The 26431-nt window shown below is 44.2% G+C and overlaps 4 protein-coding genes across 8 annotated transcripts; 2 read left to right on the plus strand and 2 right to left on the minus strand.

Moving 5' to 3' along the window:
* Window positions 1–398: 398 nt before the first annotated feature.
* On the plus strand, window positions 399–7118 carry LOC100826418 (putative RNA-binding protein Luc7-like 2). Of its 3 annotated transcripts, XM_003562474.4 has the most exons (13): window positions 402–677; window positions 951–1003; window positions 1118–1286; window positions 1370–1433; window positions 2472–2551; window positions 2684–2837; window positions 3527–3588; window positions 3788–3850; window positions 5031–5089; window positions 5176–5257; window positions 6215–6261; window positions 6396–6629; window positions 6772–7118. In XM_003562474.4, exons 1-13 carry the CDS (start codon window positions 531–533, stop codon window positions 6788–6790), a joined length of 1233 nt encoding a protein of 410 aa, XP_003562522.1. In that variant the 5' UTR covers window positions 402–530; the 3' UTR covers window positions 6791–7118. The 3 variants fall into 3 exon arrangements, 1 of the variants encoding a protein (XP_003562522.1); XR_002960333.1 differs by lacking the exon at window positions 6772–7118 and having other exon boundaries at window positions 399–677; window positions 5176–5766; window positions 5839–6261; window positions 6396–6482; XR_001405337.2 differs by lacking the exon at window positions 6772–7118 and having other exon boundaries at window positions 399–677; window positions 5482–6261; window positions 6396–6482.
* Window positions 7119–7215: 97 nt separating this feature from the next.
* Window positions 7216–8854, minus strand: LOC100828463 (30S ribosomal protein S6 alpha, chloroplastic). The gene is made up of 2 exons (XM_003562481.3): window positions 8363–8854; window positions 7216–7701 (listed from the first exon to the last, which is right to left on the minus strand). The coding sequence occupies exons 1-2, from the start codon at window positions 8747–8749 to the stop codon at window positions 7456–7458; spliced, it is 633 nt and encodes a 210-aa protein (XP_003562529.1). The 5' UTR covers window positions 8750–8854; the 3' UTR covers window positions 7216–7455.
* Window positions 8855–9009: 155 nt separating this feature from the next.
* Window positions 9010–10982, plus strand: LOC106865795. The gene is made up of 2 exons (XM_014896610.2): window positions 9010–10026; window positions 10127–10982. The coding sequence occupies exons 1-2, from the start codon at window positions 9787–9789 to the stop codon at window positions 10667–10669; spliced, it is 783 nt and encodes a 260-aa protein (XP_014752096.1). The 5' UTR covers window positions 9010–9786; the 3' UTR covers window positions 10670–10982.
* A 4635-nt stretch (window positions 10983–15617) lies between these two features.
* On the minus strand, window positions 15618–21746 carry LOC104583795. 3 transcript variants are annotated; one of them, XM_024459635.1, is made up of 11 exons: window positions 21256–21746; window positions 20298–20503; window positions 20053–20202; window positions 19825–19958; window positions 19614–19723; window positions 19426–19511; window positions 18867–19005; window positions 17818–18219; window positions 17367–17465; window positions 16252–17289; window positions 15618–16170 (listed from the first exon to the last, which is right to left on the minus strand). In XM_024459635.1, exons 1-11 carry the CDS (start codon window positions 21715–21717, stop codon window positions 15907–15909), a joined length of 3090 nt encoding a protein of 1029 aa, XP_024315403.1. In that variant the 5' UTR covers window positions 21718–21746; the 3' UTR covers window positions 15618–15906. The 3 variants fall into 3 exon arrangements, with proteins under 3 accessions (XP_024315403.1, XP_014753632.1, XP_024315404.1); XM_014898146.2 differs by having other exon boundaries at window positions 17806–18219; XM_024459636.1 differs by lacking the exon at window positions 21256–21746 and adding an exon at window positions 21151–21198 and having other exon boundaries at window positions 17806–18219.
* Between the last annotated feature and the right edge of the window lie 4685 nt (window positions 21747–26431).

A 26431-nucleotide genomic window follows, 5' to 3' on the forward strand; every position in this document is an offset into this window, starting at 1 on the left:
GAGGAAAGGTGTTTGAATACCGAAATCAGACTGCAAGGTTGGAAAAAGGCAGCAGCAGCAAATCTTTGTCTTGGAAGTCAGTTAAGAAGGCCTTTGTTCTGGACAAAAGCCCGTGATCCATATGGATTTTGAAAAGAGTTCACAGTAATTCGTTCCACGGTCTGATATTTCAAGATTCAAATGAACTCCAGAATACATCGACTATTTCCCCAACTTTTTTTTTGAGGGAAATGGTGAAGTTCCCCAACTTCACCAGAACGCCAGGGCCAACTAAAAAAGAGGCCCATAGGCTGAATACACGGACTAACAAAGAAGCCCGTGAACATAAAACGAGAGCCCAGACACGGCCCAGCCCGGCCCGACCGAATCTCATGTTGTGTCGTCTTGTCTCCGGTCTCCCTGTCCTTCTTTTAGGCTTGGGTGGGAGAGCGTCAGGTCTCTCGTCTCGCTCGCGCGCCCAGTAGAAACCCTAGCTCAAAACCCCCCGCCTCGCTCGCCGGAGTGCCCGCCGGACCGGACGCCCGCCCGCCATGGACGCGATGCGGAAGCAGCTGGACGTGCTCATGGGGGCCAACCGCAACGGCGACGTGCGGGAGGTCAACCGCAAGTACTTCGACCGCGACGTCTGCCGCCTCTTCCTCGCCGGCCTCTGCCCCCACGACCTCTTCCAGCTGACGGTGCGTAGTTTGTCCCTCCCTGTTCCGCCCCTCCGCCGGTGCTCCTTCTCTGTGCTTTTCTCGTGGTGAATTTTGTGGTGGAGCGATTGTGGCTGTTTGGCCGTAGTAGATTGGTTAGGTTCTGACTCGAGATACCTTGGGCTGTCGTGTTCGTGTGAAGTCATGGCGAAAATCGTGGTGGTGTATGTATGGTCTGGGCTATGCTTTGAGATATCTGAACTACTTTTCCTCCTGTGATGCTGCGATCTGATTAGCTAATTTCCCTCCTGGCAGAAAATGGATCTCGGACCTTGCCCCAAGGTCCACTCGCTTCAACTGCGGAAAGAGTATCCTTCAGATTTTTTACCTCGCTATGCAACATGTCATGTTTCCCTTCAGCAAATTTATCTCCCTAGTTTCCGCACACGTAAGTGTTTGTTGCCTTCCTGAGCTCGTGGTAGTTACGAAGAAGTAAAAGCAAAGGGGTCAGAGAATTTTGATAGAGAACTTGAGGATATGATAGACAGGCTCATTGTGGAGTGCGAGAGGAAAATTCAGAGGGCGCTCAAACGTCTCGCCGATGAGGATGCCAAGGCTGCTATTGCTATATCTGTCTCCGAGGTTACTCAGGTATTATTTAGCCACCTTTGTGTATCAAAAGCTCATTTGTTAGTAAGAGGCTAAAAGCTATGTTTTCATGTTAACATTTGCAGGCTGAAGATGTAGCGCAGCTCTCAAAGGAGATCAAGGAGAAAATGAAAGAAGCTGATAACTTCGGTAATGTCAAGTCGTACATATCTTGTGCAATTGTCGAGTATTCCTACAGTGGTTTGGCTATCTTGTTATAAAACTGCGTGTTGATGGGTGTAAACGCAACAAATCATATTACTAATCTCATTAAGTATAAAATAAGAGCCGGTTGGAATTGTATAACTCCTTGTAGATTTCCGTACTTCTAAAAGAACCATTCTTATTTTCCTGCTAGATTGAAGATACTCTTAGGCCTTGTTTGACACTGGTGTGTTTTTTAGTCACTAGTGGATTAGGTATTTGAGGGTATTGGGTGTTCACCCAATAATCTAAAAAAAACCTGGTCCAAATCTCGACTTACTGCAGTTATAGATGTATGTACTGATGGTGTTTGTGACTCGATAATGTAGTAATGTACACTAGCTATCTTAACCACTATTGAACACTATACATCAGAAGCAAGTATGCAATTACACTGATAGAATAGGTCTAACATTCTTGAGTAGTACTCCCTCTGTTCCAAATATAGGGCGCATTTGTACTTCTGCTTAGTTTTGTATTTCTGCTTAAGTCAGGAAGTGGCACTGCTGCACTGGGATCTAGCTTATTGTCTGGTTTCTTTATGAAGGACCAAGAACACGGGATTTGAAAAGCTGAATAATTGGAGTGTCGTACCTCGCAAATCCTATAGGGATTGAAAACACATGATTTTTTTGGAGGGAGGTGTTACTTGAAGGGAGGGATGGAATAGAAAATATGGAATTGTCTTAGATTTCTCAAAAGAAAATATCCGTGAAGTTGGAGCAAATATTGGATTCCCTCTCAAATGTATGTAGGAATGACGAGATTCCTACAGAAAATTTGGGGAGCAGTTCCATTATGCAAAACAGGCACATAGGAACTTTATCCATAGGATTGGAATCCTACTAGGTTCCTCTAATTTTCCTTTGTTCCAGATGGGGTCTAAGTAGTTATTTCATTCTTTGTTCTTTGTTGCTACATTTTCACTCACTGATGTAGTGTTAATATCTGTACTTAATGTTTCTTCATGTCTACACATACCAGACTTTGAAGGGAAAACTGATGATAAAATCAAGGCCATGGAAGTGGTGGAAGAATTAAGATCTAAAAGGGCTGACATGCAGGTATTACTTTTACTTCAGAATCTTGAATATCTGGGCTATATATATGTTGGTTATGTATTGCGAGCACCTGTTACTAAATAAGTAATGCTTTTAGTTTTTTAAACAATATATTCCTTTCCTACTTCATTGCAGGCTACCCTCTTGCTTGATGCCTTTAACAAGGACAGAGCTTCAATACCTCAGACTACTCCAACCCCTCAAATAGCACCAGTACCAGCACCTCCTCCTCCTGATGCTCGTACTCAAGAACTGATCAATGAGAAGCTAAGTAAAGCTGAAGCGCTTGGTATGAAAAAAGACATTTTGCTTTACAGAGCAACATTACTTGGTTGAACCATTTCTGTTTACTAAGTACTACACCCGGTCCTAAATATAAGATGTTCTAACTTATTTTGGGACGGAGGGAGTATATAGTATTGGTTTTCTTCTTCTAAAAGTATGTGTACGAGACTGTAAGTAACTTGGACGAAGTTACATGGAAGTTTCTCCAAAACATCCCAGCTTTGAATTCAGCCAATCAATTAGTTGATTACTCGGTACAACAATAAGATATTTCGTAATAATAAGCACTGGAAATTTTAGTTTGATGTGTTTTTCCATTTCAAAGGTGATGAGCTAATAAGGTAAGTCTTGTTGCAGAGCCTTGAACTTATATCTAGCTATATACTATCTGGTTTGATATCGGTGCCGTTTATGCGTGACATGAAATTTTGACCTTTAATATCTGTTGGGATCATAGATTAGGTTAAGGCTCATTGCACATTGGCGTCTTTAGTACTCCCTCTGATCCATAATAAGTGTCTCAGACTCAGTACAACTTTGTACTAAGTTATTACAAAATCTGAGACACTTATTATGGATCGGAGGGGGTAGTTTGAATAATTAAAATGTCTTGGATAGTTTCTTCACTAAGTATGTACATGCTAAGCATAAAGAAAGTATGCAGTGATAATCCCATGTTTGACCTTTTGGTAGGTGAACAAGGTCTGGTCGAGGAAGCCCAAAAGCTTTTGGAGGAAGTAGAAACTCTAAAAAAGGTAGCTCTTGCCATGATTACCTGAACTTTATCATGCCCGTCTTTTCATCAGTCAATTGTAGTAGGTTAGTTTATTTTCTGCACCATCTTTGCAGACATATGATAGAGATAACTTTTTGGCATTTTATGTCACTGGTACTTCTTTTTCTCTGGTTGTATGAACCATGACTAATGTCACGTTTGGTTGACTTTATTACCAGCTGGCGGCACGTCAGGAGCCAGCCTCTGATCCTTCTAAATACACTGTTGCTGATGTTCGAATTGTGAGTACTGACACTACTAAGGGACATTTTTTATTTCTTATCTGTGTTATCACATTAATTTACACATCACTAGCACCGGGTTTTAGTGCTAATGGCGTTTGACAATTGTTTAGTTTGTAGCACTAGCACAATGCCCGTGCTTTGCTACGTACCTCATGCTTAAAAATTATTTTACTACCATCTATTGTGTCTGATCAAATAATCCCATGTACGTTTCATCTCAATGGTTTGTGTGGAATCAATGTGTGGCACGGTCTGAAGGTAAAGGACCGCCGCCGCCAATTGAGATCTTTATAGGAGTAAGATATGCTAGTATTTGGTACAGGCCACACAAATGCATTCAAGATTAGAGTCTTCCTTGATTCCTAGCATTGTGCAGATCCTGTTTTACTATCCAATTAGCATATTTCACCAAGTCTTGCATGCGCTTTTTTTGTCCTACCTTGGTATTTAATGTGAATATGTGATTATACTCTGTTATCCGGGATACTGATTAAACACATGCATTTCCCAGCCATGGGTATTAGAAAAAAGCTTGTAATTTGCACAGGTTTAAATAGCTGATAATTCTGATCATATGTTGCTATAATCCCCTTGTCTTTAGACTCCTTCAAGTGACAGATCGACCTCTGTGTATTAGGAAATTTATACTAAATAAAGTAGTATGCTGTCATTTATAGGTGTTTCTCCACAAGTGATTTTATATGCACTTCTATAACTATATTGTTAGAATAAATGATATATTTACGATATTGGACTACATCCGTTACAAGTTTTGGTGTCACTGCTTTCCTGTATTATCTCCAATATCATCTCAGACTGCTACACTGTGGAGAAACCATGTTCATACTTCATAGTTAGATTTTTTTGCCCCAATGCTACTCAGTTATTCAATGAGTGCTATGTCTGCATGTTATCTTTTAGTTTATTAGTTTCTTCTGTGCTTTAATTGATATAGTAGGTGCATTGTGCTGATGTCCATTCTTGATATTCTTGAATGTTGTGAATTAGGAATTGCATCATATGTAATGCGCCCTAAGCATTCGATTGCCGCTATTTTTAGGGTTATCTACATCTCCATGCAGAAAATTTCTATTATTTATATTAGCATTTCAGAACTTGCCAACTAATGCTCATACATGCTAGCATTGCTAATTATTATTTCCTGTCCACTTTATAGACTGATCAGAAGTTACGCCTCTGTGACATATGTGGAGCATTTCTCAGTGTCTACGACAAGTAATACTTTTAGCTCCCACTCTCAATATGTTATTTCTAGTTGCACCTTTAAGATGAAAATATATCTCAGCCCATATTGTATACAGTGATCGGCGCCTTGCTGACCATTTTGGAGGGAAGCTACACTTGGGATATATGCTAATCCGTGAGAAACTGAAAGAACTCCAGGTACATTCTTGCATGCCCAAAAGTACAGTTATGATTTTTGGGGGGCTCTTGAACTAAGTTTAGAATTTCAGATATTGTACACCTGAAAGGCATGAACATGTTAAAATCAATAAATCCACACAATTTTGTTAAGACTTGCATTCTGTTTCTCAGATTAGTTTATGGCTCTTTTTGGTTGTTTCTCCCAAGTTTGTTGAGGTGCAAATTTTGAACATCTTTATCAGGTGCTGAATGTAATGTTCCATTTTCTGCTTTAAAGAGTTACTCTGTTTTGGGCCTTTTGGCATCTGTGAGTTTTCTTATCTCAAGGAAGAGCCTCCAGGTTCCTGCCTTCTCTATTTGTTATTTTATCTCACATTGGAGGGCGCCATGGTTGTTACGATAGTCATTACAGGAATTAGTCAATGTTGCATAAGTGGAATCTCATGTGACAATCATCCTTCTTCCCATGGCAACAACAGCTGCCACTATATGTTGACAAACGTAAGCATAGGAGTGAGCAGAGCATGGTATGGAGAATCATGTTTACTTAATTGTGTCAACTTTCTCATTTATACTCAGCTTAGTATTATGTTGATCAGAAGCTGGAGGTTGCTTTCTGCTTGGTGATCCATTTTTTGTAGAGCTGGTGATAAATAGTACCGGTTAAGTTACTCTGAAAGCACCCCCTTTTGCCATCTTTTGCTGTAAGTTACAACTTATTCAAATGCTCTCTGCTCCATAAGTATGTAAGTTGTCACTGGACGCTGTAAGTTACAACTTATTCAAATGCTGTCTGCTCCATAAGTATGTAAGTTGTGACTGGACTAATCTCAACTGTAATGTATCTCTTGCCTTTCATTTAGACGCTTTCCTTTATTATTTGTCGTCATGCAAGTCAAGATATATCTCCATTTGGTAAGTATATCTATATTCTGAAAAAATGTCATTAATAAACAATGCCATATTGCCTTCTAGGAGGAGAGGAACAAAAGAAGGACAGAGAAACCTGAAGATGACAGACGGTATGGTCTTCCCCATCTGTTTTATTTTAGTCTAGTACTCCCTCCAATCCTAAATTCTTGTTGTGGTTTTAGTTCAAATTGATCGGAGGGAGTAGTAAACGATATAATCTCAAATGGCATCTTTGCATTTCTAGATCGAGAGAACAGAGCAAGGACCGCAACGGGAGGGTTTCAAGGGATAGAGATGCAGAGAGAAAGGACAGAGTTGAACCTCGAGAAAGCAGAAGAGACTATGATAGGGATCATGATAGACGTCATGATAGGGATCGTCGCCATGACCGTGACCGTGACCGGGATAGAGAGTATGACCGTTCCCGTGGTCATGATTCAAGGAGAAGGGATCGTTCTCGATCCAGAGAGCGCAGCAGGTATTGCTCTGTAGTTTTGCATATAATTTCTCTTATTCAATTGCCGTAGCATGCTTGTAGATGTGTTTCTGCAGAACTTAATACATTTGACCATGCTTCTGGCTTATCATTGGCCAATCCTGACAGTTGTTTTCATTTTCAGGCGCCAGGATAGATACTAAATTTGTTGATCGTTTGATCCGTGGCTGGCTGATTCTGGGGTACACTGAGCTTGTTGATCCGTGGCTTGGCTAAATGATAGTTATGGTGCTTTGAGATATGATTAGGTTGTGCTTTGTACTGGAGAAAGAGAGTTATATTGTCTTCGTTGCTGGATTTATGCAGGCAAAACCTTGTGCTTTCTGCATCCTTTTGTCTCTGACCTAGTGCGATGCACAAAAACATACTGTTTTATATGTATCTATGATGTACCGGAACCAATTCTGTGTTAATCGTACTACTCCGTATTTAGCGGAAATGAAGCCTGGCCTGCTTATGAAATTTTGATTATCTTTGTGATGGTATCGAGCTTTTCTTTCTGGCTTGTCAAATCTCAATAGATGCATGGCTGAAGCATTTTGCCATTGACCATGATACACTCGTACACTGATGCCATAACTAGCACAAGACGTGCATAAACTTGATGTCTGGTATGAAAAACGAACATGGATTTCTGGAAACAGATTAAAGGACACCATTTCCTCCCAACAATGGCTAGAGAAGGCAGATATTCACCACCCAGGGCAGTAGCATTCTTGCAAGATGATATATATAAACACGAACCAAAAAAAACTTGGAGCTTTCAAGTCCAGTTCAGATGAAACCAATCTTCTTACATGCCCTGTTCTTAGTAAACTCTCCTCTTCCGGACTTTGAAGCTGGTGGAGCGGATGACATCATCATCGGCATTGAGCTTCATCTGCAGGGCATCCACGGACTCGGGCTTTGTGAAGTAGGTCCAGAGGAGGTAGATGCCGTCATAGTAGGTGAATGGCAGCCCGGTCCTGCTGTTCCTCTTCCTGATGCTGTAGGCGAGCGGGATGACCCCCCGGTTGAAGACCTCCACATACATGGCACCTCCGGAAACCAGCAGCTGCAACACACAGAGGAGCACTATCAGTTAAGCAGAATGGCCAAATGACAACAGATTCTATACAATGGTACTGCACAGGTTCGTGCTACGCCGTTCCTAAATTCCACTGGACCTGAACCCCCATGATCCTGAATCAGTTAAGGTGTGATGAATCGAGTACGAGATTAGACAGGATCATCAGGTAATCGTTGTTGAGTCGTTACTAAAGCTGGAGATCCAGCTCTGCACAGGCAAGTGTATATATAACCTAGTGCTACATCTCAGCACCCAGATTGAAAGATTAGAAGGCTATAATTGTGCATTGTGCCAGACAGCAATGTGTGTTACCACACCATTATCAGCCAATGCTTTCCGGGGTTTTTGTGTGATGCTATTATTCCACCAGTCTTTCCTATACCAAACTGATGCAACATCTAACTCATAGGCAGCAAAGCAACATTGATGAACCATAGTGTTACCGTCCTACCCAGTTCATCTTATAAACGGGCAAAGATACATACTACTCGTACGCATTTACTTTGGCTACTTAGAACTACTACATTGCAAAGGAAAAACAGAGAGGCGATTCGATCGTGGCAAAGCTAGCCATGGAATGGGAAGATGGTAATCTGCTAAGAGGAGCGAGGCAGGTAATGCAAGGCTAGGTCAGGTTTTGGATTACCTCCTCGTAGCGCTGGATGAGGGCGAGGCGCTCCTCCTCGGACATGTCGGGGCGGAGCACGACCATGGTCTCGTACTGGCGCAGCCCGGGCGGGCAGGGCGGCATCTCACGCTCCTCCAGGGCCAGCGCCGCCTCCGACGCCGACATACCCAGCCCCCCGCCGCCGCCGAAGCCTTCCTCGTCCCCGACCTCCTCCTCGTCACGGGTGCGCGACGCCGCCGCCGCGCCGCCGTAGAAGCTCGCGGCGTAGCCAGCCGCGACCGCGCGGGCGGGCGAGGAAGAGGAGGAGTTGCAGCGAACGCGGGGTGCGACGAGGTGGGGGAGTCCGGGGAAGCGCGGAAGGTTCGCGGTGGAGGTGGAGACCGAGAGCGCCATGGGTGGCGGCATTGGCCGGAGAGCTGAGAGAGAAAGGGGAGGAAGAGGCCGTGTGTCCCGTCCCGTGGAAAGAAGATAAGGGGATAGGGGAAGTCGCGCGTACAGACGTACAGTGGCGCAGCATATTTGGTTGATACAGTACTAAATATTTTGGCTGTGACCAAGTTTTTTTGGCTCTTCTTTAGAAGCTTGACAAAAATATTGACAAAACAATAATCTATGGTTAAACTAGTTCAATTTTTCTCACTGGCATCGGTCAAATTTTGGCAACCAACATCTAATTAGCGAACAAATTGGTTAACCAACTCTTCGGTAAAGCAGGCTTGGGTTGCTACTAAGCTATGACAGGCTGCAAAAAGTGTGTCCGAAAAATTTGTTTGCCACGTGTACAGATTATTTGATCCAAGACACTGAATAAAGGGTGGTGTAGTGTAAATTATTGTGCCGGCCACACTACCCACCCAAAAACCACACACCAAGCCAACTGCCACGGGCGGGAAAATCGTGTTCCCGCGCCGCTTGCCGCCGCGAAATCGAGCCGCTGCCAGGCAGATGGAGGCCGCCGGCGACCTCCCTGCTCCGCCCGACCGCTCCTCCGCCCTCTTCCCTGCCCCTGCCAGCATGCCCGTCATACAATCGGGCCCAGCCGTGCTCGCAACAGGTGCCGTCCCAAAGCCGAAGGCCCAGCGGCGGGTAGGGCTAGCGCTGCCGCCGGCCGGCGTCCCGCGGACCCCCTCCTCCACTCCGACGACGGACAGGATGGCTCCGCCGTCCCTCCCCCGCCGACTGCTACCGCAAGAATGAAGAAGCGGCCGCCCCGCAACCCCTCCGTGCCGGCGTCGAAGCGGCCGGCCACCTGCCTCCTCATCCTCCTCCAGCGGCCCCTGCCCCCGCTCCTTCTCCCCCTCTGGCAGCCCCTGCCTTTTCCGTGCCCGAGGTGTTTGATGGAATGCCCTAAAGGTATGAAGTGTTCGAAATTGATGAAATTATTCGATGGAATCCTAATCCACGAAGGGCGGTGAGAAGAGCAAACTTCACGGTGAAGGAGGATGAGTTGTTGTGTAGAGCATGGCAAACCATCACTCTTGATGCAATCACCGGTGTTGAGCAACACCTATTGGGAACGTATCCATGATCACTACAAGGACAACAACAAGGGGGGCTTGTACGGATCACGGGTATCACTCTCAGATAGATGGAAAACTATACAAGCGGATTGCCAAAAGTGCGCAGCATGTTTGGCACAAGTTGAACGCCTCAACCCAAGTGGTACAAATGCGGTTGATAAGGTGATTGGTTCTTCATGTTATAACTTCATGAAACATCATGTTGTAGGTACACATTGCTAGAGGTAGAATTGTTTCTAACTTTTGAAACATCATGTCGTAGGTACACATTGCTCAAGAATTGTACAAGGGGAAACCAAAGAAGAAAGGTGGAAAGCAAGGCAAGTCATTTGGTTTGCACCATTGTTGGGCATTGCTCCTACATGATGAGAAGTGCAGGAATCGGGGTGCCAATGAAATACCAAACAAGAAGAAGGCCAATAGTTCGGTAGGAGAGACCGTGCAAGTTGACATAGATGACGAGAACTCAAGTGGTCAAGATGAAAGGAGCCCCACTCCTTCTTTGGTTCCTAGGAAGAGGCCCGATGGGAGAAAGAAAGAGAAGGAGAAGTTGAAGAAAGGAGAGGACAATGTCTACAAGGAATCATTGGACAACATATTGAACATAAGAAAAGACATAGCCACTCAAAAGAATGACTTGAAGACCAAAGAATTGGAAGAGAAGATGGTAGCCGAGGAGAGGAGGAACGAAATTGAGGAGGGGAAGGCAAAGATTGACGCAAGGAGGAACGAGATTGAGGAGAAGGCAAAGATTGACGCGAGGAGGGCGGCGGCTGAGGAGAGGAAAGTGCCTCCGATGATATGATGTAAAGGTTGGACAAGAACAAAAGATTATGTTCATGGACACAAGTGGTCTAGATCCGAAAGCAAAAACATATCATGAACTCTTGCGTGACCAAATCTTGGCGTCGAGGACAATTGGTGGGTTCATGGGAGGCATGGGTGGCAATGGAGGCTTTGGTGGCATGGGTGGCAATGGTGCCATTTGAGAGCTTCATATAAACTATTTATTGTGTTTTGATGGCCTTTTGTCTCTTTTAGTGACTTCAATTTGAACTTGAAAGTTGCTATTAATGTGTGGCATGATGTTTGGAATTTTATCTATCTCATATCATGAAGTTTTAGTCCTTATTTGGATTTATATATGCAATTGTGTAGCTAGAGGTAGAAGAAACAAATATGGGTACTCAGTTTTGGGTATGCTGGAAAAGTTGGAGCCATTTTGGCTACCCATATTTTCTCTCTCCCATACCCATAATGGTTTTGGGTACTCAAAATATGGATATGCTGTTGGAGATGCTCTTAGGGATGCTCGCGTGAGAGAAGGATGTGCATCAGATGGAGCACCCTCGTTCGTCATTGTGGTGTGGTAAGGGAGCACGCGAGGCGGAGGGAGGATGGCCGCAAAGCACAAGTAGATCGTGAAAGCCGCAGGCATCCAGCATGGTGGTGCCTCCGGGAGGATAGAAACGAACTGGATGTGCGTTGCGGGCTGAAGAGTGATTTGACTTATTATGTGTAAAAAGTTATTTAGACTAAGTGAAATGTATTGCCATCCCACCTCTCATCGGATGCATCCATTTACGATCGTACTGTCTGGATCGAGACAGAGTTTCCAGGTTTTCGTCATGTATTTCCGTTTAACCTTAGATTTAGTAACATAGAATTTTTATGTAGCTTGTGCATACTGTTAAGTTAAAGAGAGAGAGAGAGAGAAAAAAATACTTTTTGGGTTGAGAGTTTACTTTTGGCCATTTAAAAATCCATACCGCCAAGCGCCAACGACCGACGATGACACGTCGCTGCCACACGCGCGCCACCATGCATTGCCACTGACGACCACAGCCCTGCCCGATGCTGCCTCCGAGCCACTTCATTACGCCCCTGTCTCCGTGCCACAGTGCTCCCGCTGCTCGGGCGCTGTACAGGCCGTGCGCTGTCAGCCATAGCCTTGCTCGTGCCGTCCCGCCGCCAGCTGCCTCCGTGCCGGAGAGGATCAGGAAGCGAGAGAGGAGGGAGATCTGAGAAGGGGGAATCAGGGGATGGGAGGGAGGTTGGGATGTTGGCCTGTTGGGGGATTCACCGACCTTCTCCGCGCCACTCCCAGCTTCTCCGCGCCACCACGCCGACCTTCTCCGCCGCCGCTCCCTACACCACCGCCGTGGCCTTCTCCGCCGGCCTGCGCCATCAGGAGTCTGGAAGAGTGACAAAGATTGGGAGAAAGAGGATCCGGCGGCCCATACACATGCCTCACGGGAAGACTAAGTGGGGCACGCGCCCCACTTAGAATCCCCGTTTTTTCAATGGCTTGTGCATACTCAAGTTAAAGAGACAGGGATAGAAAAAATAACTTTTCTATCCTCAACTTGTCGAGAGCTTTTTGGCCTTTAAAAATCCATTTGTTTCTCTTCCATCTACTGAAAGGAGACACATTTCGACCCGAAAGTGATCTGAGATGGATGTCAACTTGGCCAACAATGTGCATGCTCTGGCCAATAACCACGACACGTCAATAAGAGAAAACCACTTTTTATTGTTCGAGACTAAATGTGTAGGGTTTAAGAAGACGAGTAACGACAATTATGAGTTCAGAAGTCCTACCTCACAATTCATTCATAATTTTTGCCAAATTTTTGGCAACTTGAGGCCCGGTCATATCTAACCAATTATTTGCCTAGCAACATAACCATCTGTCATCATTAGGAGACAAAACCACAAAGGTCTTATAATGGAAATTACCAAACCAGCAACTAAAACCCTCTACCACCGCATATTGCAGAAACTTACAAAATCGCAACCTAAAAACAATACGGAAAACTAAATCAAATTGCACGCCACCGCTAAATTTACACACCCATAACCAAAACCACCACTCTAGAGCCTTGCAAAACCACCAAATCTACCTACATAGGAAAACCACTCGCGGATCGAAGAGTGTATACCATGTACTCAGTGGTGATGAAGGGGTTGTTGACAGCGACGTGCTCGACATCATTGCTTTGCAGAGCCTCCCGATCCTTCCGAAACCTGAGTAAAAAAATAGAACACCACCCCGACTCTTAAATCACCACAGAGATTGATCCACACTATACACATACAAGAATCACCAGCATTTTGGTGAAGGCAATTTATAAAATTGCCTCAAATGTTTAATATAGAAGGCAGTTCCACGAAATGCCTCCAAATAACAAGAATATGATGGTTACTTTAAAAAAAAAAAACCTCAAAATCTTTCACCATTGAAGGCATTTAAGAAAAGACTCAAAAGCTATGAACATGGAGGTTGTTTAGAAAAAGCCTAAAAACCTATCAAGATTGAAGGCTTTTTTTGAGAAAACGCCTCAAAATTCAGCACGATATGCAAATGAGTCCTTCCAGTTAGTGTATTCACACACTTATTATTGCATTTGATCCTATGGTTTACTTTAGGGATGGAATAGCGAGCTAACGTTCGCTCCCTGGTCTTCCGGCGCGACTGGTAAAGTTGCCATCCGCGTAAAAATAAAGTTGTTACCCTCGCACACTAAAGTTGCCACCCCACTGAATTAAATGTTCGCTCCCTAGTCTTCTGACGCGACGGGGTAAAGTTGCCACCCTCATAGATCAAAATTGCCACCCTACAGAAGTAAAGTTGCCATGCCAGATAACTAAAGTTGTCACCCCACAAGACACTCGCTCAATATAAAGTATGTTATGTGACTCAGCACACCCTGGCCCTGATTGGTCTCCGCCGCCGTCTCCACCTTCAGCGTCGGCCCTCCCTAGGTGCGGGCAGGGTTGCAGGAAGGGCGGCTGATGCTGCGCACATCGCACAATAAGGGCATGTACAATGGTTGATAAGACTGACTTATCTTAGGTGTTTCACATCAATTAGAAAAGACAACAAAACACGTTGTACAATGCATTATCTCTTAGTGTTCTATCTGAGAATTAATGCTTAGATGAATAAAATTAAGGCTAAGAAAATGTGAAATCCAGTACAATGGGAAAACTGCTTTTATCATTTTTGTGAAAAGGTCATCTCTTAATTAAGAGAAGATTTGTGCCTTTTCTTCGTTTCTCTCTCTTCCACATCAGATTTTATCCTATGTGGCATCGCTAAGAAAAGGCTGACGTCACCCCATTGTACACGCCCCAAGGCTAGCGTAGCGATCCCACTATTTACGTTAAAAAACGATGAATACCAACGTACCGTTCCGTGCCCAACGACTTGATTCTTATCACGGCGCCATTCCCTGTTCGAGTTACAGATGTTAGCGATTGCTATATTCATGTCTTATATATTCTTGAGCTAATATCAAAATTTGTTAATCTAGGGGTAGGGGATGATTTTGCCTCCTGGTATTTTCGTACTGAGAAATTTTTCAGAGACAGAAGTAAGAGTGGTTGTGGTGTGGCTTCCGATACTTCCAGCTACAGGGATGATGAAGATTCACCATTGGCGCTTTGGACATGATTGCTTGCCAACTGGTCATCTGTTACAATGCAGACATATTCCAGCTTCTGAGGTCTGTGTGTTCTGCGGCCGGGTAGAGTGAGCTGTGCACATGTTCCTTTCCTATCCGTTTGCCGATGAAGTGTGGAAGGAGATCAAAGCTGATTATGACATCCACTTGCACCGCAACCTCTTTTCTAGTAGGAGTACAAAGTCTTGGGACAGGATGGTCTTGCTGGCTACTGTACTTTGGCACATTTGGTCAATTCGCAATAGCGTGCGGAATGGTGACAACATGAGGCATCCTCGTAGCGCTGTCCTGCAAATCAGGCTTATGTAGAGATGATAGAGCTGCACCTTTTCTCCCTGGATCATTCTACTACGTGTCAGGCCACTACTCCGGTTCCTCGCCTGGTTCCGCGGCCGGAAGATACGGTGTTTATCAATGTTGATGCAGCTCTCTTCTCTCATCAGATGGGATTAGTCGTCGTGATCAGGAGCCACACCGGTACATCTTTGGCTCGGCTGCTTGCAGCGAGCTTGATGAGGTCACGTCGCCAGAACTTGCTGAAGCGTTTCTCAACAAAAAGAAAAAAGAACTCGCTGAAGCTTTGGCTCTCTGCCTTGCGCTATCCCTGGCTGCTGAACAGGTTTTCGAGAAGCTTCAGGTTTCATTCCCCAATTCTGGACCGGCTGCATTCCTTTAAGTGCCGTATTCCTTAAAAAAAGAGGTTGCGCAAATTGCTGCGGCTTCTTGCCCCAAAAGCTTTTGCACATTCTTCATGGCAAATACACTGGAATTCTAGTAACGACTAGTCTTAAATCTCAAAATCGTTGTATTGGATTTGGAAGTTTATTTAAATCTTGAAATGACTTGCCAAGTTTAGAAAAATTACGGTCAATTCTTACAAAATTCTGGTGATAAATCAAGCTGCTCAGAAAAAGGCCTTAACGACTTTGACGAAAAAGCAACAATCTAGTGATCAGACTCAGACGACCCAAAAATATGCATCACATGTCAACAGAAAACTAGAGATCCAAGGCAAAACAAACAAACTGTTTTTCAGCGATCACACATCCGGATGGCACCCGCCAGGTTCAGGGCCGGGTCAGGCCATACCAGACCCAGACCCAGATCAAGCCTTAGTCCCCGAGAACTGGATCCGGCCGTAGTCCCCGAGACCCGGACCCAGACCCGAGACAGGTCTCAGGTACCCGCAGGTAAACCCGACCCTTGTCACACAGTGAATAAACAGATTACAACAGCACTACAGCAAGCATTGCATCAATGGTACAGGCGTACTGCAAAACACAATAATAAAACTGAAAACAACAACTGCAGCACAACATCAGGTGCAGCAAAACACAGTAATAATATTTAGTTTAAAACTGAAAAAAACATCAAAGCTGCAAGCATCACGTGCAGCACAACACACATGCATAACAGCAGAAGGTTCATCCATCACAAATACACCATCAGATGCTCACAGAAGTGCCCATCGGCCATCACACATGCAGAATTGCAGACAGCATACACGCACACAAAGAGCACAGCAGTTTTCAGCCGGGTTGCCTAAATAAAACACCGGCAGCAGAACCTAGCAATATCATTTTTTGTCAAAAAATTTAGAAATGCTGTTTTTGTTCACAATTTTAATTGCTGGCACCTCAATAGCGGCAGTCTTCAAAGGTGCAGCTGGCCTATGTCTCCCCATTACTTGCTGTAGAGGTGTCTCACTGGTACTATGTGCAGCTTCTGCATCATTAGCTTCAACATTTTCTTTATAAACTGTAAGCAGCTGCCTTTGAATATGAGGAAAGAAACCCTTCTTCAGTACATACAATGCAGCTTCACATTGTTTCTCGGTTACCTGCAAAAGAATACCAAAAACAGTCTTATAAGAAGCAAGGGAGGGAGGGAGAGGAAATGAAATGGAAATGACATTACTCACCCCTTCTTTGGGACCGTGCTCGAAAACACAACGGCAGAAATCCAAGAAAGATGAGACCGTATTGTTATACTCCTTATCTTTGTAGTGAAGACGGTCAATAAGCACGGTTGCAGTTCCACCAGTGGCTGCAATACTTCCCCTCCAGTCAGCAGTACTTGGATTTTCTCGCTCCATGGCACGAGGGTTATCAACAAGATCACAATTCAAGGCTTCTAAGAATCTTTGTTTCTGGTCAGCAAATAGTGTTTTTGCATACCTCATCAATGAGGTTATGATCTGAACTCTCCTTTCAGGGGTCATGGTAGCTGCAGAGTTGTGAACTAAGGACCTCTTGGCAGCATCCATAAAGAACCCATCTTCAACACCAGATGTCATGAGTAATTTAGAAAGAATCTCCACATGCATAGGGTATTGAAAAGAACCCTTGGCCTTATATTGAAAATACTTATTCCTAGATATAATATCATGAATCTTCAGATTATCTTTCTTATATCCATCGGCATCTAGCTCGTACTCCAGAGCATCTATCTCAATAATACCATATCTTTCCACAAAAAACATGTCATTCTGCTCAAACAGCCCTCGATAACACTTCCCCCTCCGATGGGCGCGCTCAAGACATTCCAATATAAGCAGCAAAGTTATTCTGCCATCCTCGGCTAACATTACCACATATAGTTCTCTATGTGTAAAGCACAATAATGTTTTGGGGATTTCCACAGACTCAAACCACTTGCCCTTCTTTCCCAGCTCCCTAATGTGTGCTGTCATGGGCACTCTCAACACTTGCGGGGTTGTAGGACCTTGAGAAGGACCTGCCTGATCTGCACCTCCTCTCAGTCGAGGATTCACAACAATCTTCGACCCACTGGAAATATTTGACTCCGAAAATAACGAGTCCCGGTCTAAAATCTTTCCTTTGTAGGTATAATAAGAATCCCAGAACACAGGACCATCGAAATCTGAGAGAACAGACCGCATGCAGTCTTCCTTATTGACATCAAGTTGGATGGTTTTGTGGGGAAATTCAATTCTCACCTGTTTAAACAAAAAAAAATGAATCAAAGAAAACTGAACAGAGTTTATTAACTTTAATCACAGTGGCCGGTAAATACCTGGATCATCTCTTCACCACATTTTACAAGTGCCTCTGGTGATACAGCTGCCTGCCTGCTGCTACAGGTATCACTGAATCCACACTCATCATAATCAACCTAGGTAAGACAACAAGTCACAAAAATGTTGTAAGAAGTAAAGTTAAAGACACTGAAGTGGAATATAGATATATACTTTCTACTTGGAAAAAAGGACCAGAGAGTTTATATTGATTGTAAGCTGTAACATGCATAAACAATTATTTGAATGCCATACAAGTATGAAAGCAATATAGGACTACCGTTCCAGTGGCATTGCACTTCTGATACAGACCACAACAGAACTTGTGTGCCTCCCCAGGAGGATGCATCAGTGGAAATTTGCCACCGGGCGAACACTACATACATGTAGTAAATAACTAGGGAACTGGAAGAGTCAGAAGGTGAGTTTAGGGTTTACCGAGGAGCTTACATCGTCGTGGATCAGGTTGTTGTCGGCGACGTCAACGAGGAAGTGGTTCGCACGGATCATCACCTTCTTGTCGGTTGTCCCAGCGACCGGCTGCACAGGGTGGGAGGGCCCTTTCTTCGAGGCCGGCGCTAGGTTTACGTCAGGAGCTTCCTTGGCCGCCTGGCCCTCCGTTGAGGCCGCGACCACTGCTGCCGCCGCAAAGATGATATTTGGGACTTCAGACACAAATGTTATGCCATTTCCAACAAAAGCCCTCTCAAGTGAACCTGCAGTATAAAGACTCTTTCTTCCATCATAAGCAGGTAACTTGCCGCCAAGGGATTTATTCCCATGCAGCTTGATCAGCTCACTGAGTACATCCCTGTTTGTAGCTCTTGATTTTGACTCTGGATTAATAGAAACCTACGTCCAAGTACACAATTCAACAACATTATAAAGACAAAAAAGTGACCCTTTATTCTAGATTCAGTAAACAATGGAGAGGCTACTAGCCTGCAGAACTGTTCAACCAATAGAAACAGAACTACTGAAATCTACTGATGTTTTTTTATGATCATTTATTTCAACATATATAGAGCAGCGAACTTGAAGTAACACGCAAAAGCATCAAGTAAATATATATGCAAACAAGAACATACAAAGCGAAGATACCAAACCAGACCAAAACTCTACATTTCAGCATAACTGTAGATGCAAACAGATGTGACACTTTATTCTAGATTCAGTAAACAATATATGGACAATTATCCCATGGAATCGTCCAATACCATATGCCAAGCTATTCAAATCTATTTGTTAAACGAAATCAGCAGCTATCGGCAATGCAGGTAAAGAAATTAACCAAACAATTGGCACCGCATACCATCTGGAGGCTTCCATTTCGAATTAGACTCCAGGAAAACATCAACTTGAAACGTGAAAATCAATTGCATTTGAATGAACCAGCGGGGAAGAACACCCGATCCGAGATGGGCCGTGGAAAATTTGCAAAAAACACTAAACAAACCATGTCTAATTAAAAGATGAGGAAGGACTCATGGATACATTACCTCCATAGGCAAATATACAGGTCGAGAATCACTTCCAGACTGTAGGCAGGGCCAAGAAGTATATTGCAGTCTGTAGTTGTATCTTTGCGTGAAGTACTGAACAACTGTCATCCTGGTTCCTCTCCCATCAACAGGAAATCTAAAAACAACAAAAAGGAATAAGTTGACATTAGTTAGGAGACAACAACCATGATGCGCTAAGTACTAAAAAGAACAGTAATCACACCATGTTTAAACCGTCAGAAAAGGCAAAGCTAATTAATTAAAGAAACAAAATTCATAGAACTCTGGGTGATATAACTTATAAGCTCAACTTACCATCGCTATATATTTTCAATATTAAAGAAACAAAATTCATAGACCTCAGGATAAAATCATTTTCTTTTTTCCCCTCCAATACCCAAGTGCTCGCAAACAACATCAACTAAGAGAATCCAAGCTCATAATCTATAAGTCACATTTTTCTTATATTCCAATAAGACGATCTTAATTAGTTTCCCAAGAACATAAAGGCCATAAATGAAATAGAAACAGGTAGGATGTGAGGAAATATTATTACATTGGCTGGTTCATGGGGATAGGTGTAAGCACTGTTATGTTGTATCTTCTGATTTGGTCAACGCGTACTCCTCGTGCTTTCTTTATCTGCACATATCAGACAACAGAATAGATAGTCAACTGTACGCAACTGACATGATGTTGTAGTCTGCATATCACATTTTTCTAGTTTTGCTGAGTAGATTGTACCTTCACACGGTTCCTGTCAATCAAAGGACGTGACTTGTCACGTAAGTTGAGGAACTCTTGCACAAATTGGATCACCGTCACTGGCTTGAAAAAGAATGTTGCAGATATATCTGAGTAAAGAAGTAAGAATACTTTTTATTCAACAGACCTGTCAGTGGCAAAATAATGTAAAATGCACTATCACTTGATAACATTAACTGAAAGGGATTACCTATATTGACGGAGAGCCCCATCTGTGTTGGACGCAGGCTCTGGTAGTAACCTCTCCAGCACCCTAATCCTTCACCAATGTCTCCTCGGTGACCAAACGTGGTAGAGACAAAGGATCTGGGTATTGTGACATAGCTGCAAACATTATCACAATCACTGTTAGCGCTCTAGAAAAGACGCATGATAAAGAAAAAGATCATAGGAAGAACTTTGGATTCAGAAGTAATACTTCCAAGATGGTGACTCCCTGAGCACAACATCCAGTACTTGGATGGTTTTTTGAGGCAAATCCCTCTCTCTTCCAGCCAGAAACTGCTGAAGGTCGAACAAGCCTGTTCTCCCGGCAATACGAATGGTGATCTTACACTCCCTTTCGGCCCTGCAATTCAAGAAGGATTAAGCAGCTATGATCAAGAAACATCATGTTCCTGATAATTAATGATGATATGACACTAACAAAGAACCTTAACCCACCTTTCTTTATCTTTTTTTTCTGGAGCAACCAGCGTAACAGCAAACTCCTCTGATTCAAAAGGAAGTGAACCTGCAGTATGAAGACTCTTTCTTCCATCATAAGCAGGTAACTTGCCGCCAAGGGATTTATTCCCATGCAGCTTGATCAGCTCACTGAGTACATCCCTGTTTGTAGCTCTTGATTTTGACTCTGGATTAATAGAAACCTACGTCCAAGTACACAATTCAACAACATTATAAAGACAAAAAAGTGACCCTTTATTCTAGATTCAGTAAACAATGGAGAGGCTACTAGCCTGCAGAACTGTTCAACCAATAGAAACAGAACTACTGAAATCTACTGATGTTTTTTTATGATCATTTATTTCAACATATATAGAGCAGCGAACTTGAAGTAACACGCAAAAGCATCAAGTAAATATATATGCAAACAAGAACATACAAAGCGAAGATACCAAACCAGACCAAAACTCTACATTTCAGCATAACTGTAGATGCAAACAGATGTGACACTTTATTCTAGATTCAGTAAACAATATATGGACAATTATCCCATGGAATCGTCCAATACCATATGCCAAGCTATTCAAATCTATTTGTTAAACGAAATCAGCAGCTATCGGCAATGCAGGTAAAGAAATTAACCAAACAATTGGCACCGCATACCATCTGGAGGCTTCCATTTCGAATTAGACTCCAGGAAAACATCAACTTGAAACGTGAAAATCAATTGCATTTGAATGAACCAGCGGGGAAGAACACCCGATCCGAGATGGGCCGTGGAAAATTTGCAAAAAACACTAAACAAACCATGTCTAATTAAAAGATGAGGAAGGACTCATGGATACATTACCTCCATAGGCAAATATACAGGTCGAGAATCACTTCCAGACTGTAGGCGAGGAAGTGGTTCGCGCGGATCATCATCAGAAGGTGAGTTTAGGGTTTAGGAGCTCACCTCGCAGTGGATGAAGTTATTGTCGGCGAGGAAGTGGTTCGCGCGGATCATCACCATCTTGGCGATGGGCCCCTTGTTGGAGACCGGCGCGAGGTCGAGGTCGACATCGGGAGCAGCCTCCTTTGAGGCCGTGACCCCTGCCGCCGCCGCGGGCGCGGTCTTGGAGACCAAGTGGACGGACACCGTCTCTGGCGTTGGTGGCGGTGCTGGCCTGAAGGGAGACGCGCGGAAGGTGAACGGCGCGGCACCGCGGAAGACGACGGCGTGCTGGTAGACGCACCGGGGCGGCATCGTCGCGGCAGGGTCGAGGTACACGGCCGTCTCTGGCTGGCCGTACGGCACCGGCGGGGTCGACGCGCCCGGAGCCGGCCAAGCGAGCGCGCCCCCGCGTCCTCCACTACCGTCACCTCGGTACCGGTGGTGGCCACCGCTGCGCCCTCGTCGTCTGCCGCGGTAGGCCATGGGGGGTGAGTTGGAGGTGGGTTATGGGTGGTGTTATACGAGTTGGAGTCGCGAGGAACCGCTTTTTACAGGCGGAGGCTACCGTGGTCATTCCGTGCAAGGGGTGTGGTTGGGGTTTTTCAAATTTCGAAATTCGACACAAGAAGAAAATACTACTAGTCCATATGAGATGAGTTACAACGCAACGATTTGGAGTTTACTTTGACGGATGTAACACCGGCTAATGGTGCTTAATTAACGTACTGTCTTCATACTCAAATTAAGACATCTGGATATCGGTGATTAAAGGTGGCGTCGAAATGCCGCCACAAAATGACACAGCTCCATCTGTGCCTAGCTTTTGCAATGGCTCTTGCGCATCCTCCTGTGGATCCGTTCCCAAAGGCTGATCATCTAAAAAAGTGTAGTACTAGTAAAAGAAAGAAAAAAGAAGAAGCCACGCAGCCGGCCGGTTAAAGAAGAGCTTCTGACCAAAAGGAGGGGCCGGAGAGAGCTAGCGGGTCTGACGGCCTTGACCGTGGGAACCAAGGAATGCAGCCATGGATGTCCCAGTTGTGTGCATATGTATGGTGTTTGTCGCTCTCGGTCTTATTACTGTAGGGAGTAGATTTGAGCTCCATCCACGATCCATCCCTGACCTGTGTGGCAAAAGTATCCGGCCTCCTTCCAACATGTTGTCGATCGTTGTTTACCGGAACGGAGGGATCGAGGGAGTAGTAACTATATCACATAAAGCGGCGGCGGGCGTACGATCGTGGTACGGTCTCCAAAATTCTTCTCTCTTGTCTGCTTCCGAGACACGGCTCGATCGGCTGCCAAATGACGGCACTGCCCTTAATGCGTGCATGAGAGAGCCAAAAACTGCATGCATGGTATGCATTCATGGATCCCATTACTGATCGACACGTACCATGCATGCATTAATCCGCCTGGAGGCTCAAGGTGGAGAAGGAGTGCCGGCCGGGGTGCTAGTGCTACGGCCAGCTCTCCTGATCTCGCGACATGTAGATTGACGCAGACTAGCGATCGAGTGCTGTCTCGTACGTCTCGCCATGCCAGAAGATGGACAAAACCCTGCTGCCATCGCTTCGCTCGCGTGCGAAACCAACAAACTCCGTCAGGGTGAACGAAATACACAGCGCCAATGTCATGTCATGTCGGTCGATCCACCTCAGAATCTCCTCAGGACCACCACCATCTTCGTGCCAAATAACTACTACTAGTATATACTGTCTCCTACTACTGAAACTACTATATATATGATGGACTTTGAGATCACTACCACCATATATTGGCTTGTGCATCATTTTCGAAAATAAATAAACTAACACTGTATGGAAAAACATAAGTACCGCCTCAAATCGGTGTAACAAGGCTTCTCTTAAAAATCTTTATAGCTAAAGGACCTAATAAAGTGTTGGTTTAAAAGTTAACTCTCTTACCCTTTCATTTCATTCGCACATTGATGGACAAGTTTGAAACGGACCATAACAAGAATTAATCATCAACACTAGGGCAATTTAGTAAAATGTCGACCGGAGAGGACATGGCAGCTCATTCTGCTGCTGCTGGGCACAGTCGCACAGGTTCAGTCCTGCAGCCTTGGACCGCATCCAAAAATCAAAACCGACCTTTCCATGTAGCAGAGGGGGACGTTGTTTGCCTGACTCTTGGTTGTAGTAATCTTTTGTCTTCTTCCACGCTTGCAGGTCCGGTGATAGGTCGTACAGAGGACTGCACTGTAGCCTGCAGGCGTGCAGGTAGGGTCAGTTCTCTTGTGCATGTGCCCAGCAATTTCCAGACCGGAGTTCCAAAATTTTATTTTGAAATGAGTTTTTTTTGGCAGTTTGGAGATTACCAAGACGTCTGTCCTCATCGTCCAAAGTCGTACTCCAAACCTACAACTGCATGTCCGAAATGAATTTTCTTTTTTTTGTATTTTTGGCTATTTGCACACATACATACTTTTTTATGAAATTTAAAAACATACACATAATTTATAAAAGGAGGAAGCGTATAAACATAATACTCCCTACGTCCAACAAAAGATGTCTCAACTTTGACTAAATTTGAACGTATCTAGGTACATTCAAATTTTGACAAACTTGAAACATCTTTTGTTGGACGGATGGAGTATGTTTTTTGATTTTTACAAACAATACCCAATTTGCTCATTTCACTTTTTAAATCTATTTTGAACACATAAACATGTTTGTTTTCTTCATATCATTGTTTCTCCAAACAAGCTCAAATTGATATTCCTTGCAATAATTATTTGTCTTCGTATGCACTGTACAAAAACTTATCCTCGGTCATTCTATATCATCACGGAAACTTGCATCATGATAGAAAATATATCTGTTTCGCGGCACGGTGCTAAACCTTTTTTTTTCCATACGGTTCCCAAACTTCAACACAACCAAGCTCAAAATTATCCACTTGCCATATGGAGGGTAGAGCGGCACCTGGAGGCGACGCGGAGGACGGCGTGGAAGGCGCTTCCAATGCACGAGCACGCCCTGGCCAGGGCGTGGGAGGATGTCTGCCTGCCTACGACTCCGAGACGGCCTCTTCCTCGGCATAAGACCAGAGCAGCGGATGCCCGTGTGGCCAGGGCACCTTCCCCGGAGCCGATGGTAGCGCCTACGTCGGCTTCTGGACGCGCGACCTCCAAGTACTATTTGAACAACAAATTCGATTTGAGTGTACTGCGAGAAAATTTGTTTCGTGTTGCAAATGTTGCATCAGGGTTTTTTATGTCACAATTAGTTTTGAGCCCAATGTTACGACGGGTTTTTTATGCTGCATGTGAGATTTTCGATGTCGCGATTTGTTTTGCGCACAATGTTGCGACAGGTTTTTATGTTGCAAGCAGAAATTTTGATGTTGTGATTAGTTTCGGGACAAAAATGATGCATCATGACTTTTCGATGTTTCAAACATACAACAAAAATGCTACATGCAAATCCTTTTGTTGCAATGCTGGGACAATCCAACATGGCTTGCAAAGGTGGTCTAATATTAGAAAGTAGGCATGTGAAAAGAAAATCAGCGAGGGTTCTTCGACAAAAATATAACAACAGCCTACCAACTAACATTGCTTGTGTATTTGAAATGAAACTGTAGCAAACTTTTCTGGAAGGCATATTTGGAATTTGCGTGTTTCAAGCGGCATTTCTAAAACTGATAATTGCTTGATGGTTCCCGTGGAATTTGGATCATGATTTTAAATAGCACGCTATAACATTTAGCGCCGGCTTCCTCCAGATGCTATAGATGCTATAGCGTGCTATAGTGCGCGCTATTTCAAATAGCGTTTTGCAAAATAAATATATCAAATATAGTCCAAAATTAAAGATTTCAGCATAAATACGTGCTAAAAAGTTCTCCAATCGTTTGCAATACCAAATCCATGACATAAACATAGATATTTGACATAATTAAAGGAGTCAGTAGTTTACGAAGTGCATAACATACACAGCCCACGGGACAACAACATAGCATAAAGTACTCATTCCGAACTAGAGAGAGAATGTGCCGTCCTCGGGGTGGAGCTGGTTAGGGATTAGCTATATTTTGGGCTTACGCCTTTAGACCAACGTGGTACAATTTGGATTTAGGGTGCAAAATATTTAGCGCGCTATAGAAAAAACGTTTAGTGACATTTAGCACGCTGTAGCGCGAAATAACGGGCTATAGCAGGAATAGCGGCATAACGAGAAAAATAACTTAAACGTAGCGCCAGTTCTTCAGATATGGTCTTCAGATATGCTATAGATGACACTATAGCGGAAATAGGGCTCTATTTAAAGCCATGATCTGGATTAGGGATTTATGAGCCCAAAGCACGAGCGAATTTAGATTAGTAAACCGGCTCTGAACAGTGACACAGACGCGAGGTGCGGACCGGAGGCGCGCGCGCTTGGTTTCGCTCGGCAGCACGCGATGTCAGGCTTTGCAGTCGGCTAACGGAGCTGCTTGCAGGCACATCCTACTGGTGTGCCTATCTTTTGACACCTCCTGCAGTTGCAATTTCGGCGATACTACACAGCAGAGCTGGTCGGCGTGGGCCATCCCGTGGATGGACCGGTCGAATACCTTTTTCGAGGGAAGTTTAGGCCTGGTAATGGGTTGAAACCTGGCCGCATCCAGACCAAACCATACAAACATACGTGAATTAACCAAACCAATTAGCCAGACCAAACTCATAAACTCATTCTTTAGAATTCAAACCGCGCTAATCCATCCTTTTTTCTCCCCGGACCACACCGAACCATCCTTACGCATGCTGTTTGAACCCGTGGATGGTGGGTAGGGGTGCAGCTGATAGCAATATAGCATGGTACGAACTAGGTGTTCGATTAACATTTGGCTATGGATATGTGGAGAGCTGTCGTAGGACCAAACGAGCTAACAAAGAGTCGTTAGTTAGATGATACATGCAAATTCAGCTGTTGTAGACTGTAGTGCTGTTGTGACCACCCACGAATGAAGACAACAATGATTCCATCAACTGCTAGCCCTGACTGCAGTTGATCATCCTCTGCAGAGTAAAACAAAGGCATTAAGGAAGCCCATCATGGCAAATGTTATGGACAGTTTTCTAACTGCCGTCATCGATGCAAAATTACATTAGCTTATTAAAATAATGAAATGCAGCCTAGCACTAAGATAGATCTCGGACAGGGAAAACAAAGATCTGAAGACCCCCGAG

The sequence above is a fragment of the Brachypodium distachyon genome, chromosome 1 (genome assembly GCF_000005505.3).
Source record: "Brachypodium distachyon strain Bd21 chromosome 1, Brachypodium_distachyon_v3.0, whole genome shotgun sequence".
In the NCBI taxonomy this organism is placed as follows: domain Eukaryota; kingdom Viridiplantae; phylum Streptophyta; class Magnoliopsida; order Poales; family Poaceae; genus Brachypodium; species Brachypodium distachyon.

What these genes read in the sequence shown, in the direction of transcription:
- LOC100826418 (XM_003562474.4), top strand. Translation starts at nt 531, where the DNA reads ATGGACGCGATGCGGAAGCAGCTGGACGTGCTCATGGGGGCCAACCGC. An exon ending in TCGCTTCAACTGCGGAAAGA is followed by an intron (nt 1,004 to 1,117) that starts GTATCCTTCAGA and finishes AGCTCGTGGTAG; the next exon opens with TTACGAAGAAGTAAAAGCAA. An exon ending in GAAAGAAGCTGATAACTTCG is followed by an intron (nt 1,434 to 2,471) that starts GTAATGTCAAGT and finishes TACACATACCAG; the next exon opens with ACTTTGAAGGGAAAACTGAT.
- LOC100828463 (XM_003562481.3), bottom strand. Translation starts at nt 8,749, where the DNA reads ATGCCGCCACCCATGGCGCTCTCGGTCTCCACCTCCACCGCGAACCTT. An exon ending in TCATCCAGCGCTACGAGGAG is followed by an intron (nt 7,702 to 8,362) that starts GTAATCCAAAAC and finishes TGTGTGTTGCAG; the next exon opens with CTGCTGGTTTCCGGAGGTGC.
- LOC106865795 (XM_014896610.2), top strand. Translation starts at nt 9,787, where the DNA reads ATGAGTTGTTGTGTAGAGCATGGCAAACCATCACTCTTGATGCAATCA. An exon ending in GTACAAATGCGGTTGATAAG is followed by an intron (nt 10,027 to 10,126) that starts GTGATTGGTTCT and finishes ATCATGTCGTAG; the next exon opens with GTACACATTGCTCAAGAATT.
- LOC104583795 (XM_014898146.2), bottom strand. Translation starts at nt 21,717, where the DNA reads ATGGCCTACCGCGGCAGACGACGAGGGCGCAGCGGTGGCCACCACCGG. An exon ending in TTGACAGGAACCGTGTGAAG is followed by an intron (nt 19,512 to 19,613) that starts GTACAATCTACT and finishes TGATATGTGCAG; the next exon opens with ATAAAGAAAGCACGAGGAGT. An exon ending in CTGTATATTTGCCTATGGAG is followed by an intron (nt 18,220 to 18,866) that starts GTAATGTATCCA and finishes ACTTGGACGTAG; the next exon opens with GTTTCTATTAATCCAGAGTC.